This window comes from Ambystoma mexicanum, chromosome 10, assembly GCF_040938575.1.
Source record: "Ambystoma mexicanum isolate Mex_15411 chromosome 10, UKY_AmexF1_1, whole genome shotgun sequence".
Taxonomy (NCBI): domain Eukaryota; kingdom Metazoa; phylum Chordata; class Amphibia; order Caudata; family Ambystomatidae; genus Ambystoma; species Ambystoma mexicanum.
The window spans coordinates 1,397,209,486-1,397,231,772 of record NC_090932.1 but is presented as its reverse complement, the minus strand read 5'-3'; the positions used below and the strand labels follow the sequence as shown (position 1 = coordinate 1,397,231,772).

General features: G+C 44.4%; 1 protein-coding gene across 1 annotated transcript in view; it reads left to right on the top strand.

Annotated features, from left to right (window-relative positions):
* The window catches only part of LOC138492350 (aldehyde dehydrogenase family 3 member B1-like), a 980,501-nt gene that overhangs the window by 828,902 nt on the left and 129,312 nt on the right, over positions 1–22,287 (top strand). The window contains exon 9 of the mRNA XM_069619416.1: positions 13,528–13,627. Coding sequence (XP_069475517.1) covers positions 13,528–13,627 — 100 coding nt within the window. The remainder of the gene's footprint in view (positions 1–13,527; positions 13,628–22,287) is intronic.

Below are 22,287 nucleotides of genomic sequence, written 5' to 3'. Positions count from 1 at the left end.
GTTCATCCATCCCGGGTCCTCCAGGTGCCTACGGAGCCCTCCTACATTCACTGACAAGATGTTTTGGGACTCCAGCTTCCCCGTTGCCCCTATGGGTGAAATAGGGCACTCAACAAAAGTGTTTGACCTCTCGGGTCAATTGATGTCATCCAGGCCGACCTCTCTTCTAGGGGAGGACAACGCTGCCATCCTGGCGGCAGTAGGTCCTAGGCTTCATCAAGGCATGGCACAGAGGTTTGAGCGAGGGAGCCCTGATCTCGGAGAGATCTCAGAGCCAACTGGTGAGTAGGTACATCACTCGACTAATAGAAGACCATCCACTAGTTGGCCATTTGTCAGACACCTGAATGTAGTCCTCTGGGCCACTAGGTGCAGTTGTCCTTTCGCACCTCAGGATATCCTCTCGTATAATGGATATGTACCCCCTCACATGCCTTAGACAGTGGATAACTTTGGCGGGGGACATTCACCATGTAGATACAGCATAAACGGCCTCTCCTCTCCCCCACTTGCCCTTCCCCAAGTACTCTGTTGGGGGCCGGGCCCATGGCAGCATCCTGGCTGGCACTGGACCCCACTGACCCTGACCATTCCTCTCCGGCCTCCCTGGTGGATGGAAGCGGGAGAACTTGTCAATCGTTTCACTTGGGGCATTAAGGGTCCCCTTACTAGACATCATATTGCTACTTCCTATTTGCTCACATTGGGTGCAAGTGGGTATTTGCCCTCCTTTTGTTGTGCCCACCTGCCGGGGAGCATGCTGCCCATAGCCGCTGAAAATCTCATGTTGAGTCGGGGGGGGGTATCCTTATACCAGATTCCCCCCTGGGCTGTGAGATTGTCGTATTGTTTGTGGGTTGCCCATGCGTAGATATTGCCCCAACCTCCACACGTGATTCCAGGCCCTGAGGGTTACCCTTCACAGGGTTTAGCTGGGCCATACCCAGCTGGCGCATAGATTTGAGTGCATTGGCTACAGCCATCAACTGAGACCTTACTCTTGAGCTGGATGATCGCTATCCTGAGGTCCTCCAGCTCCAATGAGAAGGCGCTTGTGGGCATAGCACCAATGGCACACATGATATTTGTTCAAGTTCTGGTATCCACTGTGTTCAACGTGGGAGGTGTCACAACATTAGGTTCCTGTTGTTCTGGCCACCCTGCTTCTGTTAGGTTATTGTTACTTGGTGCACCTCGGGTCTTCCCCTGTGTCCCTACCGCTTTGGGGGGCACCTTTTTCTAGTACCTAATAGCGATTTTTATGAATGATTTCTGGGGCAACCACCACTTCCTCGACTGCACTCTCCTGTGGCTTATTACCCGTTTTCGGGCTGTTAGGCCCTTTGGATACAGTTTGCATTACTTTAGGGGTGTACCAAAATTCGGCTTAGAGAGACTATTCAGACGAATTCCGACTGAAAATTAGATATTCGGCTGAATACTTAATTATTTTTCGCCCAAAGCGGAATAGTTTCCCCTACAAAATACATTAAGTACTGGTTCGATTGGTGCCTGGAAACATTCGACAGAGTAGTGGTGTGTAAGTGTAAACAAAGTCTCAATGTGCTGGAAAGACTGACTTTAATCTGTTGCTGGGGAGGGGTGAGCTGAAGCAACACTTTTTCAATATTTTTAATGTGCAATGAGATATCTCTGCTCTCCCTGTATTTTTACAGTTGAAAACCATTGAGCTGGAACAATAGTTTACAAAGTCACTATTGGAAAATGGTATTTAGTTTAGGGACTTAATGATTTGCTGATAACCTGTGTGAGTAATCTAAAAGTTAGAGGTTCCAATGCACCAATTCCCATCCAAGTAATATAATTAAGTGGATTAATATAATTGCTTTGGAGATCCAGGAACTTCCAAACACTGATTAAAATATCTTATAGGGTTGTGTGCTTACAGCAAAAAACTGTATTCAGCCTGCAGGCTAAGGTTATGAAGCAAGTAAGATGGCTCATTGGAAAATGTGCCCGCAGCATAGGTGTGTAATAATGAAACTTAGGTTACAGTTCCTGCCCTCCAACTGTCTGATGTTGGCAAAAGGAGTCCCTTTAAAGTGGGTAAAAGTGACAGATGTTACTAAAGAATGTGGCTATCCAAGGGATTGGGAGTTTTCAAAAAATCTGCAACTAAAAGGCCTCAGTCTGTGGCAGCAGAAATATTGATTCCAACATCGGAGAGTTACAAAAGAGGGATATTTGTGTAATAATGATGATGAGATACAAGTTTACAATTTAGAAATATTGGACCAAATGGATGTATAAGTGAAGCAAATAAGTAAAATAAGCATGCACATGCCAATTAAAGATTTGAAAATCAGCACTGTCCCTTCCCTATAGGGTCAGCCGAGAACCATGAAGGACTCTGCATTCCCTATATATTTATAGTTGGCGTCTTTTACCATGCCCCAAAACACCACACACATACCCGCCCGAAAAACAAAGAAAAATACTATCTATAAATGAAAAGACATTTTCCAAATGCTTCATTCACATTCACTGCCACAAGTAGAAAGCATGGCTTTAACATCCCAAAGGTTTGTATTCAGTAGTACTAAAGCGGTCATCAGGGTGCTAATTGATGTAATCAATCCTTTTGTGTTCCAGTGCCTTGCTGGAGCCAGAAGACTAACTACCGCAAAGGCCCAAAAGGAACATTTGAAAGTACAAGCAGACACATCCCAGTCTCTCCTCAAAGTGATTGCATACATGCATACTATACTTTTGGGCCAGTCTTAGTTACTTGAGTCCTGCCAACAAGTGACACCCATGGATGCACAATAATACAAACTGTGCTGTTATTGAGCAATTGATTTTCTGATAATGTATTACTTTCATGGTTTAAATAAACATTTTTTGTAGACCACAAATTAGAGAAACACAAAAATGGATGTACCCATTTTAAAGGGTATTTTTTTCATTTACAAAGATTTTTTGTCTACATAAGTTTATTTATTAAAAAGACAACTGTTCGGCTTCGGCCAAATACTTGTCCAATTATTAGGTTTTCGGCCGAATACTTAAATCTACTATTTGGTAGACCCCTAATCAAGATAGAATTGGCTTTGGACTTGGAACTGGCTCTTTTCCCCTTTAACCTGGGCCTCTGCCTCTGCTTAACTACCGTGTCTGTAGCCGTATTGCTGTCCTGGCCTTGGTTGCTGGTGGCACTCAATTGCCCACTCCCCGACACTCCAAAGTCAACGGAGCCGCCTTCCAAATTTGTGACAGGGATGATGTACTTGTTCCCCACCGGCTGCCCTTCCCCTTGTTCTGCTCACAGCGACTTGTTTAGACCTCCAAATCTGCTACCCGATAGGTCTCCACCAGATCTGGTATCCGCCTGTCGCTCTTCTTGCAATGAGCAATGGGCTTTCCCCTTCTCTTTCGCGGACTCAGAGTATTTGAATGTTCGCTCTGCGTTCCCTGTTCTCCAGGTTGTCAATTTTCAATTAGGGACCATGTTCATGCACCTCTAGTTCTTTGATCTGTACATCCAACCACATCTCTCCGTCAGCCATCCTTTGGTTACTCTCCAGGAATTCAACTTTCTCTTCTGTAGTCTCCACATGGCTGCTAAGTTCTTTTGTAGATTCGGTAATGTCCGTCCACATTGACTCTATTTCTTCCAGTATCATATGGATATCGGCCTTTGTTGCCATCACCTCCTCTGCTGTCTGCATTTTTTGTGACCTATTTGCCACCACCTCGGCACCCTCTATTGGTGCCTCCCTCCTGACATTTTTAGGGATACCAGGGTTATGGGCCGTGACCTTCATCTGGCACAAGCTCTGTGTGGTCTGCTCCCTCTGCTGGCACTGCAATAATTCTGCTTAGCACGCCCTTCACGACCTTGGGTCCCTCCGTCTCCAAGTGTGTGCCACTGTCCTTTGGGAAATCCCAGATCTATTTCCATCCAGGTCCCAGATTTGGGCCGTTCCTCTGTTCCCCACCGGGAAATTAAATGTGTTCCCCAGAAGAAGCTGCAGTAGCCTGTCAGCCTATTAGCCATTCATCAGAGCACTGGGGTTTTCCCAGTGCGCCATTCCTCTGTTCTCACCATCAGCGGCTCCTTATCCTCTGCCCAGTCTGAAGATCTTATTATTCTAGTCCCACATCGATATTCGGATTCCTTGTAGCACGGCCCATGGAGCCGGACCATTAGCAAGCTGTTCAAGGGCCTTCTCATTAGCTATGTCTGCATTCAGTGTTCTCGCTCGCAGGCACACTGCTAGCCCTCTGCCCACCTCCCCTTATCTGCGTAGCCTGGTCCGATGCCTCACGTCTCCGCCTGCCACAGACCCGTTGACTCAGAGGCCCTTTTCATCGACTTCCTCAGGGGTAACACGCTGCTCATTCGGTTTGTTCACTTAACCAACTTTTCGGGCTGTTGGGGGTACACTTCAATCTCCGTTCCATTCTCTCAATAACTGTTTGATGTCCATTTCCCAGAGATCGTGTGATGAGGATGATGTTCAGGCTTCCATCTTGCCTGCGCCCCCTGGCGGTCGGTCTCTCCAGGCGTCGTCTTTTAATTAAAATAAAACCTCTTAAACTGGACACCTCCTAGTCTGAGTCCTTTTGGTTTGCCACAAAGCCCAGTCTTGGACCTGGAGCTTAGTGGTCGGAAGTCCGTAGAAAGCTAGGTTTACCATAGCTTTACATCGGCATTGAAACAAAAAATTTGCCTAAATACCTATGGACCTGTAAACGGATGAAACGGATCCAGCAAAGCGGCCTGGATTCCTGAACAAGGTATAAGCTATGAGGCTTTGATTCCCAGTCTCAGCTAAGACAGTTGGGAGAACGGTGCTCTGAGATCCCCCCTCCCCTTCTTTTATGCACCGCTGTGACTCTCTGGGCACTCCACTTGATGTGTGCTGACACATATTAGAGAAAAGGACCTATGCATGTCATGTGCTGCGTCACTTAAAAGCAAAACGTTTTCAAACATAGAGCCTTTCTGTGCTATGTAGTCCCACTTCCTGTCACAGGACATGATACGCCTCACGCTGCCACAGCAACAGGTGCATACTTGCCAACCCTACAGATTTAAGCAGTAGGCTGCTGCTTTTTAAGAAGTCCTACCGCCTACAGATTTGGTTGACAGATCCTACTGCTTTTTACAGTGGCAGGTAATTTGTGACTTTAGCATGCAACACATTTGTCTGTGCAGTGGGCTAGTAGGTGATTACTTTGATTGGGCTCAGACCTATCCACTGACCTGACAGCTACGTGACTCTGTCCGGCACTTTTGCCTGGACAACCCTTAGGTGAACCACCAGTGAAGGCAAGTGGCAGAGCGTAACACCATCAAACAGCAGACTGATGGGGGTAAAGTGTTCAACTTGCAGGAATACATATGTTTTGCCCAGGCTGCTGCTACAGACCAGTGGCAAACATTGCCTACCAGCTCTGTGTGATAACTTTTTGTGTAATTGAATTTGGTGTTAACTTACCATTCATAATTATACATTTTTAACATGTGAACATATTTCCATGTTGTGCTGTTTGATGGGTTGTGTACTTTAGAATGCTTCAATGGTGCCAACAGTGTATGTTTTGTATTTTTCTATGATGTCATTTTTATGCAAATTATTATTTTTGAAACTTGAAAAATTCTACATCTTTTTGGTCACAGAATGTTGGCAAGTATACAGGTGGGTCTGGCAGGAGGTGGGTGGGATACTGGCTCTTCGTTGGGATTGCGAACCCGAACAGCCAAGCAGGCGTTTCCTAGATCCAAGGGAGAAACGGCCGACTTGGGAAAGGACCCTGCTATATGAGAACTCCTGATACGAATGACCCCAGTGTGGGCTGGGGTCCATAGCACCAGGACCCTTAATATGGGGAAAGGTTGGGGCTCCAAGAGTAGTCTCCAGAGCCTCTGATGCAGACTCTGACACTCCACCTTTGGAAGCGAAGTGTTACAAAACCAAGTGACCTGTGACTCAGCAACTGCTTTCTGACACCAGGGTGAAACCCAGAGAGAGGCACTTGAAAGGTATTACTTTTATGTGGCTGATCTCGAGTCCCAGTTGTAGAGGTTGCTGACCCCACTGACCCCTACTGGAATGTCAGTCTGTGGCTCTTAACTTTAAGCAACAAAGTGGGCACACCAGGTGAGAGGGGAATGAACAAAATAATAAACCTCCAGAGCGACAATTCTGGGTTTGGTTGGTTGATCTACAAACAAGCACAGACAAACCATTACTCAGTTTCATGATCTTTCTCTATTAAACCACAGTCACTTTCCCCAGTGTTCTCTGCTTAACGCTTGCAGGCTCATATCACCTGAATTCTCATAGTTTGCAATTAACTAGTATTGTTTTCAAATCTACTAGCTCTTTGTAAGTCAGTTTCTTTTTCGTTCTAGCGGTCTCTTTTGAGACATTTAATATTGCAGTAATAATGAGCACAATGTTCATTAACCTTTCTGCTTTTATTTGTAATTTCCTTCTCAAGGTTCCTGCTTTTCCTACATGTGATTCTTGTTGGTGTCTCAAATGTTTGTGTTTGCGCACTAATCACATGCTCCCCAAGCTTGGGTAGAGTTCACTGCACTTTCTGTGCTTATAAATATTAATTCACACACTACTGGGGCTTGGTAGAGTTCACCGGCTACCCGCACTTTCTAATATTTAGCACACTTACCGGGCTCATTACAGATCACCATATTCTTCACGCTCACTGAGTTTGTCTTTGTCAACGCAACTGTTAAGAAACCCGAAGCAAACTGAGGGCCAATGACATTAGGCGCAAGCCATGTTCTAAGGTTCTCTTCTCTATCCTGGGTCGGCCCCGTCTGACTCGCGTGACGTATGGTTCTCGCACCCTGGGGATTGAAGTGGCTTGCGCCTTTGTCAATTCACACACTTCTCAGTGCTCCAACCGCATTGATGTAATTATTACAGAAGACATTTTCTCCATTGCCATACCATCGCCTTTTATCGCATTCAGTTTGTGCTACACCCGAATGCACATCTTCCCCCACAAGCTGTAAAAACCTATCTGAGTGCAATATCCTGCATGGGATTTTAGTAATGAAGGAATGGCACATTCTTTTGCCTCAATTAACTTCTTGGTGCCTCTCATTTTTCTCAATTACAACAAAAACTCTCTATTTTTAAACTGTATACATAAATTGCTTTAAAATAATAGTTTTTTTTGCTCATCTATCTCTCTGATTTTGGAATTTCCTCAAAATGCGTGTTCTTCAGTCTTCCGTCTTGTGTTTTTTCTCTGGCTTCCTAAGTTAATTATTCGTTCAGAGCTGAAGTATTGAATGAAAGGCAGTTTAGAACCCACCTGGATGTGCCACTCTGTCCCATTGGTACGTCTTGGTTAAGGTCAAAGTAAGAAAAAAAAGAGCATCCATCCTAACCCCCGCATATTCAGTCTGCAGTTCATCATCGATGTACATGATCAGTTCTAGTTAAAACCTGTCAACTTTCTCCACAAAACATGCTCACACCCTATGACTCATTTTAGCCATTGTTTCCACTCATGCTCTCCCAACTCTGCTCACCACTGTTGGGGACCTGACAATCCAGAGACTTTGATAGCTTTGCAATTATGACAAACCATTGAATGCTAAAGCATCGAAAAAAAGCATTGAATGCATTATTTTCATTGGTAAAGGTTTTACTTGAATTCTAATGGGTTTTAAGGGGTAAAGAAATTAGGGGAAAACAGAAAAAATTGCATTCAATGCTTTTTTTTGTTGTTGCTTTTTTTAGATACTAAGGCATTCAATGCTAAAACTATAAACCACTGCTTTAGAACAATAACTTTGGCATGCTCCTAATCCCATCTATGGAGCAAATGCTACAGCCTGGAGGTGGCTTTTCAGGGGTGGAGGGAGCGATACTTGCTTTACCCAACTTATTTTAGTTTTATATTCCCATACCTATTCAAAGAACGGTTTAAAAAATCCTGAATACATTTTAAACTTAAATGCTAAGTTGTCCTGACCTTTTACCACAGGTAGTGTGTGCTGACGCTTTCTGGTTGATTTGCCAGTCTGTTTCCTGAGGGATTTTGCAAGAATTACCGATTTGGAACAGAGTTAATTTAGTCTTTAACTTTCTCAAGCTATTTATTATCTTTTTTAAAGTCGAGTGTCCCAAAGTTTTGTGCCCATTCTAGATTATTATCAATAACAGATTTCTGTTTACATACTCAGATTTCTTTTGATCGTTCTATGAGTTTCCCCCACACCTGACATAATGCTGATCGCCTCTACCTTACACAGCCTTTACTTCATCCCAAGGGGAGTGTCCTAGACGCTTCCACCACCCACTGGGAACTGTGGTAGGAATGGAGGTAGAGAAAAGCAGATACATGTCACTATGCATCAGAAGAGAGTAGGCAATAAACCCCTGTAGTGAGTAGCTGCTAGTACTCATCCACAATTGATGGTCCACCGCTCAAATCTTCCACTAACCCCTTATCTAAAAATGCACAATTTACTGTATGTCAATATACAGTACTTAAAATAGATGCCCATGGTATCTGGTCATTTCATCTAAAACCATTGCATCTAATGCCATTCCATCAAATTTTTTCCATCTAAAAGATTTCCATCTAATGCATATTTTTGGGGGCTAAAGGGCTAAATGCATTAGATGGAAATTTGTTTTCTAAATTTTCGATGCAATGACATTAGATGCAATGGTTTTAGATGAAATTACCATAAACCATGCCACACGCATAATGCATATGCTCAGATGCTTATGACTTTATTCTCAGTAATGAAGACTAAATGAATGCATAATTCTTTTTATTATGAAACATTGCCACTAGTATTGTAACTACACATAACACACAATATGCAAAAGGTTGTAAATGAATATGCAGCTATCATTGTCATTGGCTCGGTCTACTCAAGACCGTACAACCATCTGAAGCATAATAGCCACTTCAAAACTGACAACCTCATTAAGTCTCATTAGGCAACCTCATGAAATGAACTGCCTTCTCAATACCACTCCTCTTTCCCAATGTTGCATTTAAAGTCGGTAACACTGGCTCTCATACTCGCTACTGTCCTCAGAGGGTAGGGAGATGAGAGCTGAAGGTTGGATACTTGGAGCCTGGATGAAGGTTTGTGGCCTACACAACCTAAAAATAATCCGAAAAATATCAACTTAATTGGGAAAAACCACCTACCAAAACCAGGATGGTCTTTTAGCGAAAAACGTCAAAGGTAAGTGCCTTAACAGTGTTGGTGTCAATTGGAATTGACCATGATGCAAACAACTAATTATGAATAGAATATGTCCATAGGTGGTGAGTTGATGGCCACAGGGAAAAAATGTTTCTCTATGCAGCTCAGTCAAAAATAGTAGTTGCTCTCAAAAAAGCAAAAAGGTCTTTGAGTCTCTTGAGCTCAAAAATACAATTTCGATGCTTTAAAATCTAAGCTGAAAAAGGGAGGGGCGATTTTCCCCCCAATCCCCATATGCTTGCATGCAGAGAGTGGGTCCAGTCTGCTCCTTGTTCCTCCAGTGTCTGCCTTCAGTCTGATCTCATCCAGATACATAAAAAGCTCTTAGACTGCCCCCACCAGAGGACTGCTTCTTATATCATCCGAGCGTTGTTTGCCTACGTCGTCTCCTCCCCTCCGTGGCAGGAAGTGAAGATCTTTGCTTGAAGTCTGCAGCTTCAAGCTAAAGTACCTCATTTGTCAACAATCCCCCTCGCATCCCGCCTATCCTGGAAGCCTTGTAGTCCATTGTAGTCTTTTCGAACTTTATAGTTAAAGGGGACATTCAGAAATGTTTGCTAAAACAGACTGAGCAGTTGGAACACATCCTAGACCATTGGAATACAGCCCAGAAGTATTGTTGTAGTGTACCTATTTGTTCCTAGCTGTTGATATCTGCTCAATTCATCACTGCATAAATACATTTTAATACATTTGACTATGAATATGCCTATATGCCCAACAACTACATGGCTTGAGATCGCTCATCCCCAAGCATTATTAAAATACATGTTACACTTGCATGGTCAACACAAAACGTTTCTGAACTGTATATAGTGCGTGGCCTCTTAAACTTAACAATGAACATATGGAGACTAGTTAATATAAAATGCATTGGCTATTTAAGACGATACTTTTGATTGAAGGCTATGATGGTAAAAGTATGGAATTAATGTTCATCTCATTGGGGTTCAGACTTCTTACTGCTGTAGGCTGGCAACTTCTGCAAAAGTCCATCAACCGTGTGAATCTTAAACCCATAAGGAGCGCTTGACACCGGATCTTCAATTATTAATTTCAGTAGTTCGCTTCAAAGTCAAGACGTTAATCTTACAAGAAGTTGATGTGCGAGGCTGCACTTGCTATTCAAATCATTACTTTCTGCAGGAAATGTTCAGGCTTCATCAGCATGCCTCAGAACCGGCTCTGCTTCATTGTCCTAATGAAACGCCTGGCCTAATTCCCCTTTTACTTACTAAAGAGCTTAACGGAGTATGCCAATAGTAGCATGCTGCAAATAGCAAAGTGCCTCTTTAATGTACAATTGATAAGGAGAGGCAAACATTTGTTGTCAAAAATGAGGCTGCAAAATTAGTATAGTTATCAAGAACAGCATTGCCTCTGTAACCATGTGCATGGCCAAAGTGGAGCAATTATGTTTCGGACCAAAGATCCCACCTGCATATGGCCAGAACCAAAGAAATGAGGCTTAAAGTTATGTTGCACCATGTATGGATCAAGGACCATTGTAATGCTGTCAGTCTCGCTCCTAACTTTAGCCCCTGAATAAGGGATTCACATAGGCTCAATGCTTGGCCCTGGGCATGCCATAACATCAGCCTTCAAGTAGACCTGCAAACCTTTTAGAGGCTGAACCTCTAAATCGGGGGTCTGCAATCTTTGGCTCTCCAGATGTTTTGATTTACACATTCCATCCACCAGAACAAGCATAGTCACTGGTGTGGGATCATGGGAGCTGTAGTCCAAAACATTTGTAGAGCCGCAGTTTGCAAATCCCTGCTCTAGAGATTCTCTATGGTCCGCTCCTTTGTTTCCGTCCTTGTGTGTGGATCTTGCCAACTTTTTCCTGATGCCCCTCCACCACCTCGAAAGTATACACGGATGCAGGCAGTAACTAAGAAATGCTAGCCTTTTCTGGGGGAAAAGCACCAGGCCAACAAAAACAAAAACCCTCCAGTTGAGCGATTTCTGTGCGACTAAACTTCAGACTATCGGTGTCATGGAGAAAGAAGTATGCGCAACTCTACTCAGAGATGAAGAGTTGTTGATGCACCTTCATTGCTTTCGGCGTCAGAACTTCAGCATGAAGCTCTAAAGACCTAAAGCGTATCATTCCCAGGCAGGCCCCAATATAGATGGCTGTGGTGACGATCGAGGTGCATGACACTACACATATACATGCATTTCTCAAACACTTTGACATATCAGTTGGATCTTGAAACACCCAGACATGAAGCTCACATAAGGCTGTGAATATACAGTAGAGTCTGATCTAAATAAACATAGCAGATGGGTACTTTGCATTTAAACCCCGAGGCATAGTTCTGCAAACCCATGTTTTAATATTTTAACACGTCACAAGTAATGTATTCAGTTGCAAAATGTAGTTAATGAACTGTTCATTTGAACCCGAGATCTAGCACCATTTATCACCAAGTTAATTAATGCCTCCTTTACCACAGGCATTATCCCCAGTAACTTAAAAGAGTCCTGGGTGCTCCCACTCTTAAAAAAGGCTACTCTAGACCCCACCATACCCACTAACTATAGACCTATTACTACGGTACCATTCCTTCTGAAGATACTGGATAAGGTGGCATATATACAAATCCAGAGTTTCCTGGAACAAAATCAACTACTAGGCTCCCGACAATCTGGCTTCCGCCCTCTTCACGGCACAGAAACTGCATTGATTGACCTGAAAGCCCAAATAGACAAAGTAAGAGATTCTGGTAAACCAGCACTCCTCCTACTACTAGACCTATCGGCCGCTTTTGATTTAGTGGACCATAAAATCCTATGTAACCACCTAGATTCAGCAGCACACTTCTCCACTGAGGCTATAGCATGGATACAATCCTTCCTCAGTGATCGCACCATGAGGGTTTTCTCACCTATAGCAGCTGCAGACCCCATCCCTATTACCTGCGGTGTGCCACAGGGATCATGCGTTTCACCAACGCTATATAACATATTCACTAAGCCCCTGTTTGATGATTTGGACCTTCTGGGTATCACGTATACCAACTACGCTGACGATACCCAGATCCTCCTCCCACTCACAGGGGTTTACGAAAAAGATCTAGCAATGGTGAACAAAATATACAGCATCGTTCAGGCATGGATGGCAACCCATGGCCTATGCCTGAACGACGATAAAACTGAGCTTCTTATCCTAGGCACCGCACCCCTCATCAAAAAACTAAGCACAAACTACTCTTCCTTTATCATAGATGGGAACTGCATACAAGTTGCCAAAGAAGTTAAAACATTAGGGATATACCTTGATTCTACCCTATCATTTTCCAAACAGGTAAACTCCCTAGCTTCCTCGACAGCCTACACATGTAAGCTCATTAGAGCAGGAAAACAATTCCTTTCCCAGCACAGCTGTCTAACATTAGCCAGAGCCCTCATCATTTCTAAACTTGATTATTGTAACGCACTGTACATAGGAGCCAATAAATCTATCATAAACAAAATACAGATACAGCAAAACAAGGCCCTCCGAGCGGCATTGAACGTCCCCAGGAGAGAACACATTACAGCAATAAGAAGGAAACACAAATGGCTCTCCACCCACGAGAAAATCAGACTCAAAACTGCATCTCTCACATACAAATCCCTACACAACAAAGCCCCACAATACCTTAAGGACAGATTCACCAGAACACACCCCACAAGACAAACCAGACTTGCTTACACCAATCGCCTACAAGTACCACGCTTTAAACTGACCACCATAGGCGGAGCTAGCTTCCCAGTCAAAGCTGCTCAACTGTGGAACGAATTACCCACTACTGCGAGGCTAGAACACTCCTTCTCCAAATTCAGGCAAATTGTAATTAACTGGCTAACGACAGCAACTGCCAATTGAAAAACTTGCACCTGTAACTGGTAATTTCTGTAACCGCTAATGTCTGTAACTTGTAACTGTAACCTGTAACTTATGCTCTAAGCTGTATATATTCTTACTTTTGCGCCCTTATACTCCAGGGTCTGGTGCGCACAATAAATTCCAAACAAACAAACAAACAAACAAACCCTAGACCTATTCTTCACAAAGTTTCCAAAATCTCATTTCCATCTGTACTCTACTAAACTACCAATTTCTGATGGGTTTTATTGTAGAACGAATCCTAAGACTGCAGTCATTGTGGCCAGTACTGCGTGTGATTTATCCAGGCAGCAATTGTAATCAGGAATATCCGTTTACGAATGGATTATTTTGCAATATTTCAGTTTTTAACTTTCATTTGAAGCATCATTTTCTTTTCATACCTTTTTTAAAGGTGGTTTCCGAGATGATGTCCAGAACATCGAGTGGAAGTTTCTGTTCTAATGACAGCTTGATACAGTCTCTCTGCATAAGTCTCCCTCGTGGTGGAATGGGTAGGTACAGTAGAGTAAGCTTTTCATGTTAAACACATTTTATTTTTTATTTTATTTATTTGTGTTGATTTATAAAGAACCTTTACAAAACATTAACACCATTTCAAATCTCATGTTGACATTTATTTTTATTTATTTTTAATTGTGCACATAGTTAATTACAAAACTTTGGGCATATAAAAGGAAAAAGCTAAATAAATAATAATAATCCAATTAATACGTATCCTATAAAAAAACGAGTTAACCAGCATTTATAAACAATCAAATCACAATTATTTCTTTTAAAATGTTTTCAGCGCTTCTTTCCATATATTAAAAGCGGCAGCCACTATAACAATTGATGATGCACCAAGTAAAGTAGACCAAAATTGATCACTTGAACAATCCTCAATATAACTTATAAATTCAATGTAACCCTGTAGGTAAAGGGTGTGCAGTGAAGCACAGTTGGTCAAGACATGGAGACAAGTCTCAGTATAAACATGGCAAAGTCAACAAAGACGGTCCACGTGGCGATTTTTTGCCAAGCACCAACATGCTCCATAGGAGGTAATAAGTTGAGCCGCAAATACAGGATAAAACCTTTAAGTTCTATAGAGCACAATTTAGCTAAGAAGAAGCAGAATGGCTATTAAAGCTTTGCTAAACCATCTCTCCATACCTAGACTTAACATGGAGCTTATCAACATTTTTTGCAATGTCCCAGCACCTAGCTTTCTTATTTTGGTTTCGAAGTTGGGGTCTGTTATTAGTATGTCGGTATCGAGACTTAATTCAGCTATACAAGTTATTGCAGTGTTCTTTAGATCAGCAATGAAGCACACTGATACCCATTAATAGCAGGAGATCATTAGATACTTGACTACTATTCAAAAACTTGGCGTATAGAAGAGTTCTTTGGACATACCATAATGTAGTATGTGAGGTAACCCCAAACTCCAGTTGCAAGGCCTCTACTGGTACTGAATTAGGCACATTTATGACGGACCTCAGGAGTTTCTCTTTGAATTGTTTTAGCCAAGGTATCTGCTTATAACTCAAGGTTACCATTCCATAAAGTATAGAGGGTACCATACTTACACGGTATACCTCCAAGAGCCCTTCAATGTTGTGACCACCACAGTGTATGTTTTATTGCAAGCCATTTTCTCCACGCTTTAGTAACCATCTTTTCCTGATAAAATGTTGGGCATGGATCAGAGGTAACACGAAAACCCAAGTAATTATTTTCAACGACTCTTTCAAGGTGATTGTCATTAATGTGCCAAACAGACTTCCCCTATCTGTGCTCTTTTTGCTTAAGTGCAAAATGTTGGACGTTTGTTGATAACCATGCTATTAACATTAGCATAATCTGCTAAAGCACCGATAGAGCGCTGTAGTCCGATAGGAGTGAAGTCAAACATGCCATCTGCTTACGACAGCCAAGGTATCTGTACGCCATTAATCCTTGGTGGAAAGTTGTTAAGTGATTGAATTACTAGGCTCAGATCTGCCGTGAATATATTATACATGATTGGGCCCAACACACACCCTTGTTTAAGGCTGCTGTTAGTGTCTTGATATTTAGTACAGAGGCCAGCAAGGTTCAATCTAACTGTAATCGATGTGTTGGTATACAACTACTGAATGTAGTGTAACAGATTAGCATCAATACCCCAAGCAATACGTTTTCTCCAGAGCAATGCATGTGGAATAAGGTCCGTTAGGATTAATCATTTCAGCAGTTAGATATTGCAATACACATATATTAGTGACAGTGTTATAATTTTTTCTAGAGCCTGTCTGAAAAGGGCTAAATATTTCGTTACCGTCCGCCCACCTAGTTAGTTTACGCAAAAGGATTGTGGACAAGATCTTTTGGCTAGTATCCATCATGCCTAGTAACCTATAGTTGAGGGGGACAAACCTATCATCTTTCTTAAATATAGGTACCATGATGGATTTACTCCAGCTATGAGGTATCCGTCCTGTTGATTCTATATGCTTATAGAAGTAGCCAAGTATCTGGACCCAGAGTTCCGGTGGAGCCTTTAGTACAGCGTTGGGTATACCATCAGGGCCTGGAGCATGAGAACTTTTAAATTTCTTAATGATGATTAACAATAATTCCTCATTAATATCAATATTGGCGATACTGAATAATGCAACGTCAGGTTTTGAACATTTGAGAGTTAACTCAGTCGTGATATAGCTTCTCAATATACTCCAGCCATTTATTTTCAGGTACAGGGTTCAGTTCAATTGGTGAAACACCCTTCTTGTATTTGTATAAATGTGCCCAACATTTTTTACTATCATGCGATTTCAACCAACTGAACAAGAGAAGTCACTTTGAATTTTTAATTGATGGTTTGTGTTGTTTATCCCAATTCCTATGTTTATTTGCCACATTATTTATTCGAGACAGTTTATCTTTGGAAAAAAAGCACTATACTATTTTTGATCTTGGTTCAAGCTTTACGGTGGGCTTTATTTCTTTTCTACTATCATGGCATCGTAAGGTTCTTTATTCTTTTTTGGGGTGCTGTTATAAATCATTGCTCCAGTAGCCATTTTCCTTGTAGGACAAATATAAATCTGGGCCATACGTTCCTGGTCCCAGTTAGGGTTTGTCAAGACGGCCTGAATTCCATTCAGATCCTGACAAAACACGTTTTTAAGAAACTCTATTTCGAATGGATTGTGTCCTCCATGTAGTGTCCACAGCTCGGCTGCTTTGGAAATTTTTCGGCAGAGTGTGGATGGCGTCCGGGAGATGTTCCTTCGAAGGCCTTCGTTGAGGGTGACTTCATCGGATGTTATAAGTAGCACGCACGAGGCCTGTTGCCTCAGTTCCGTTTTTTCTGCAAACGTGTTTGCTTCGTGAAACTCGGCACACCTCGTTCTTACTAGTGTTTGCTGTTGAAGTACATCGATATGTCTTTGTCTTCCACTCTGATGACACCTCAATGCCGGGACTGCGGCTACAAGATGTCGATTACGGATCTGCATGTGGTGCCTCAGCGAGGGCCATGACACGGATACGTGCTCCAAGTGGCAGTCGATGACTTGAAAGGCCTTGCGGGAACGAAAGGGGAAGCTCAAGGTAGGCAAGATGTCCATGGCCCCCAAGTCCCCGACCTGTTGGGCCTTCGACCGATGAGTCGAGAGGCGACTCTTCTCAGAGGAAGAAGGCCAAGCGTTGATGGTCCAGGAGTGGATCCCGCCACTCTTACTCTTCGAAGTGCTCGAGGAGAAGGCACTGCAGGGCACCTTCCTTGTCATTTTCTTCAGGCAGCACCCCCGAGAGTGCGAGTTGCCCCTCCAAGAAATCAACGCCAGCTGAGTGGGAAGCTTTCCGCATGGAAATGCTTAAGATTTTTGAAAAGCAGGGCAAAGCCCAGTCAACGCTTTCTGTTGAAGCCGGTAGGGAACAGTCTCGTCCGGATACTCGCGTGCCTTCGAGCCCGGGTAAACGGCATGATCCTCATTTGGAGCCTTCAAGACCTCATCCGGACAAGGTCTCTAAGGATTGATCGAGATGTGGAGCGAGGTAGCAGTCTTTGTTTCCATCGAAGCCTTCGACTCCATCGATGCCACGACAGTCTATAGTGCCTGTCGGGTCCTCCACCCCGGTCAGACACTCAATGCCTTTGGCGCCGTGGTCGTGGAACCTCCTAAAAAGGCGGTGTCGAAGTCGACAACTTTGAAGCCTCTGGCTGTTATACTTGAGAAAAGGTTTACTCCTCTGCCAAAGAAAGACTTTAAGTCCCTCAACTCCATTTTTGAGAAGGAGGAACATTCTGCTGAGGGTGATGCGCCTTTTGGTCTCCAGTTTGGGACCCCTAATGTGCCCGACTGCCTCATCTCGGAGGAGACTAGGATGCAGGATCTTTGTGATACCTTGCATAATACAAGTGGTATAGACACTTCTCCAGAGCTGGAGTTCGTCAAACCGGACCCAGGGGAGCATGCCGACTCCTCTTACAGGCGATTTATGTCGAGATTTGTGCAGTATTTGGGATGGTCTAGACCTCCTGCTCAATAGGATCAGGATGATCTCTTACGGATCTGATATTCCTATTGCAGAACAGAGTGGCCAGGAATTGGAAAACCCCAGAGACTACTCCGGCGGTGAACAAGTCTGACACGAAAATACCGCCCCTCCAGTAGTGACCCGGGCGATCTGTTTTCTCACCCCACTCCTGAGAGTCTGGTGGTCCAGGCAGCCACGAAACAGGCTGCATACCCTACCTTCCCTCCAGATAGGGACCATAAGCGTGTGGATGTTTGGTGGTTCAAGATATTTTCCGCTGGGAGTATGGTGTTGAAATCGGCCAACTCGGCTTGTTCCATGGCAAGATTTTCGTACACACTGTGGGAGTGCATATCTATGGCAGCTGAGCAAATTCCCGAAGGGGAAGCAAGGGAGGCAAGGGAGGCCTTCCTGGCTATTAAGGACAGCAAGGAAGCCATGTGTGAATACCTATGGGTTGGATGTTGCAGACAGTGTCAGCAGGTCCATGGCTATGAGCACTGTGATGCGTAGATTTGCGTGGTTGCGGAAGTCTGGTTTTGCCCGGATGTTCAGGCTAGACTTCTGAACATGCCATTTGACAGGTCTCATCTGTTTGGCAGCAAAGCTGACGAGAGCCTTGAGAAGCTGCAGACCTCTAAAGCAGCCGCCAAGTCTTTGGGTGCTGCTGTTCGGCAGCCTCAGCCTTTAAGTCCTAGCTGACAGCAATGGGGGTGTAGATCTTTTTGCTACTACTCCTCATTTGGAAGGGTGAGAGGAATGGCCGGTCCAAGAGGCCAACGTAAGTTTCCTCATGGTGGACGAGGTAGAGGTGCCAAGCCTGCTCAAGCAGCAGCCTCTTTGCCATCAGACTCTGCTACTGCTGCTTCAAAACCGCTCTGAGGCCTTCTGTCACAGCTCACCTGTGCAGGGCAGGCTGTCGCAGCATCTAGAAAAATGGCGAGCCATTACTTCGGATGCTTGGTTTCTGAAAACAATAGCCCACGGTACCAGACCCGCTCCTTGTGCAGGAAATATTAACCCTGCTAGAGAAAGGCGCTATAGAATCAGTGCTTGTGGCGGAGAGGAACAAGGGATGGGTACGCCCCTTATTTTTTTGATTCCCAAAAAGGACGGGGGACTAAGACCCATGTTCAAATTTCACAGGTCCAACAAGTTCCTCGGGAAGGACAAATTCAAGATGGTAACTTTCTCAGATCCTTCAGGCCCTCCAACTTCAGGATTGGTTGGTGTCATTGGACCTTCAGGATGCTTATATTCATATGCCAATCCATCTCAAGCACAGTAAATACCTGTTGGCAGCTCGCACTATCAGTTTCGAGTCCTGCCATTCAAATTGACCTCTGCGCAAGGGTATTCACCAAACTGATGGTGGTTGTGGCAGCGCATCTCAGTAGAGTGGGTATTCATGTATACCCTTATCTGGATGATTGGCTGATCAGGGCGAGTTCTCCCAAACAAGCCTTGGCTCATCTCAACGTTACCTGCCACTCCCTTCACAGACTGGGCTTCTCCATCAATTTCAAGAAGTCCATATGACACCTTCCCAGCGGCTCCAGTACATCGGGGCTGTTTTAGACCCATCCTTGGGGAAGTGCTCGCCACCCAGGGTGAGGGCTCAAGACATTCTCCAGATGGTAACCAAATTTCAGAGTGCCCAGAGTCTAATGGCCTTGAATTCTTGAGGTTGCTCGGCCTCATGGCATCCTGCATTTTTCTGGTGCCAGACGCCCGTCTGAGAATGAGATTTCTTGAATGGGCTCTCAGTAATCAGTGGTCCCAGTTCTCAGGCAAGATGTCAGATCGCCTTCAGATTCCAGTCAGGGTCTCACAGGATCTTCTGTGCTGGGCCTGCGAGGAGAATCTTATGAAGGGAGAACCTTTTTGGTAACCAATGCTGGAGATAACTGTAGTGACGGACACTTCCCTCACAGGGTGGGGAGCTCAGGCCAACGATTTGACCATCAGCAGTAGTTGGTCTCCATCGGAGTACAGACTACACATCAGTCTTTTGGAGCTGCGGGCAATCAGGCTAGCACTGCAGGCTTTCCTGCCGTCTGTACAGGGAAAGAATCTCCTGATAATGACGGACAACACGGTGGCCATGCATTACTTTAACAAGAGAGGTGGCGTAGGTCACTGTCTCTGTGCAGAGGCGCAATGCAGCTCTGGTACTGGGCAATTCAGGTGGGAATCTCCATGGCGGCTGTTCACCTAGCCAGAGAGGAGAACACGGCAGCGGATGCTCTGAGCAGACAGCGTACAGTCTCCCACGAGTGGGAACTAGCTCAGGAAATCCTTCGGGAGATCTTCACCCTTTGGAGAATCCCTCAAGTGGATCTGTTCGCGACCGATGCAAACCGGAAGTGCGAGCGGTACTGCTCAAAGGAATTTCCTCCGAGAGGAGCTCTAGGAGAGGCGTTTGTGGTGGACTGGGAATTCCCGCTACTGTAAGTGTTTCCTCCTGTCCCCATCATCCCTGAAGTTCTCAGGAGGTTGAGCCAGTTGGGGACCCACATGAACCTAATTGCTCTGGATTGGGCCAGGAGATCATGGTACCCGGACCTTCTAGACATGGCCATCTGTCCTCCGATGCGTCTTCCCCAAAGTGAGGATCTTCTCTCGTGAGAGGAAGGTCAGGTTCTCCATCCAGAGGGTAAAACACTCAACCTTCACGCATGGTTTCTGAAAGCTTGTGATGCAAGGATTTGGACCTCCCGGATGACGTAACGGAGGTGTTGCTTTCAGCCAGGCGGCCAGCAACAAAGTCGCTGTACCGTTGCTGTTGGAATAAGTTCTGCAACTGGTGCAGGGAAAATGTTTATCATTTTCAATGTTTAACTCCAGATGTTCTATCCTTTTTGCTTTCTTTAGCACACAAGGGTCTTCAGGTGGGAACCATTAAAGGTTACGTAGCGGTGCTCTCGATCGTTAAGTGCTCGTCCAAAGAATGCTCTTATTTTAAGATTCCACTGGTTACTCAGTTTCTAAACGGGCTCACAAATGTGTTCCCGCCATCACCGTTTCAGGTTCCAGTTTGGGACCTTAACGTGGTCTTGAAGTTTCTGATAAGTGCTCCATTTGAACCATTGCACTCCTGTCCATTAAGGTTGTTGACTTTTAAGACTATTCTGTTGGTGGCTATTACATCTGCATGTAGAGTGAGCGAATTGCAGGCACTTTCTTCTAAGCCACCCTTTACTGTATTCCACAAGGATAGCGTTGTGTTGAATGTCAGACCTTCCTTCCTCCCTAAGGTAGTTTCAGACTTTCACTTAAGTCAACAAATTCTGCTACCTGCCTTCTATCCTCCTCCGCATCCTAGTAAGGATGAGGAAAGGCTTCATAGGTTGGACCCTACGAGAGCATTAAGCTTTTATATTTCCAGAATGTCCAGGGTGAGAGTGGGCGACCAGCTTTTTGTGGGGTATACAGGGCACAAGCTAGGTCAGGCTGTTTCTAAACAGACCTTATCTAGGTGGATCATCCTCACTATTGCTGAATGCTATAGATTGGCAGGCAAGAACCCTCCTGAGGGCTTGCATGCTCATTCCACCAGAGGCATGGCTATGTCTACAGCCCTACAAAGGGGTGTCCCTATCAAAAACATCTGTGATGATGCAACGTGGTCTTCGATACACACGTTTACTAAGCATTATTCCCTGGACACTCCCCATGCTCAGGATGTGACGTTTGGTAAGGCAGTACTCTGCCCTTAAATTCTAATGTACAAAATTCTTCACCTGCCTCCAAACATGGATACAGCTGTGCGAGTCTGTCAAAGGTGAGAATAAGTTGGAGGACACAATCCATTCGAAGAACAAGTTACTTACACCTGTTAACGTTCTTTTGACTGGATGTTCCTCCGTGTATTCCTCATCGCCCTCCTAATCTGCCCATGATATTACAGCTTTGTTCTAACAAGGCTGAGTACGGTTAGGCCCAATTTGTGGCCACTTCTGCTACACGAGGAGCGGGGAAAAGAACAGAACTGAAGCAACAGGCACCGTGCATGCTACTTATAACATCCGATGACATCACCCTCGACGGAGGCCTTCGAGGGAACATCGACCCAACGCAATCGATGCAGGGCGCCCTCTGTCGAAAAATGTACAAAGCTGCCGAGCTGTGGACACTACATGTCAAAGATGAGGATTACGTTGGAGGAACATCCGGTCGAAAGAACCTGTGGGATGTCTCAACCCACTAGTCGAGGCCCTGCAACATTACTGTGCATTGCCGGCAGCAGAAGCATCAGAAATGGCCGCCGGAAAGCATGCTGCTCGCTAAAAATCACCAGAAAGTGTGCAGTAAAAATCTGAAAAATAGGCCGCCTATGTCAGTGGTAACACAGGAGACCACTGCCAAAACCCACCATTGTGCTAACCACAAAGTAGCCTGAAATCACTTGAAAAAGCAATGCTGATTGCCAAAAAGAAACAGAGCTTTTTGGAAATCCGTTTTCTTGATTGTCGAAAATGTGCAAAATTCATGGCTCACAAACCACCCAAAAAGATCCAACCTCCTTGTTGGGTGTTGAACATCATTCTACTCCAAGAATCCACCTAAATACAAAGTCCACAGAAGTACACTTATCAGAGGAAAATCCACATTGAAGATTGCTTGCTGAAAGAAATCTGTC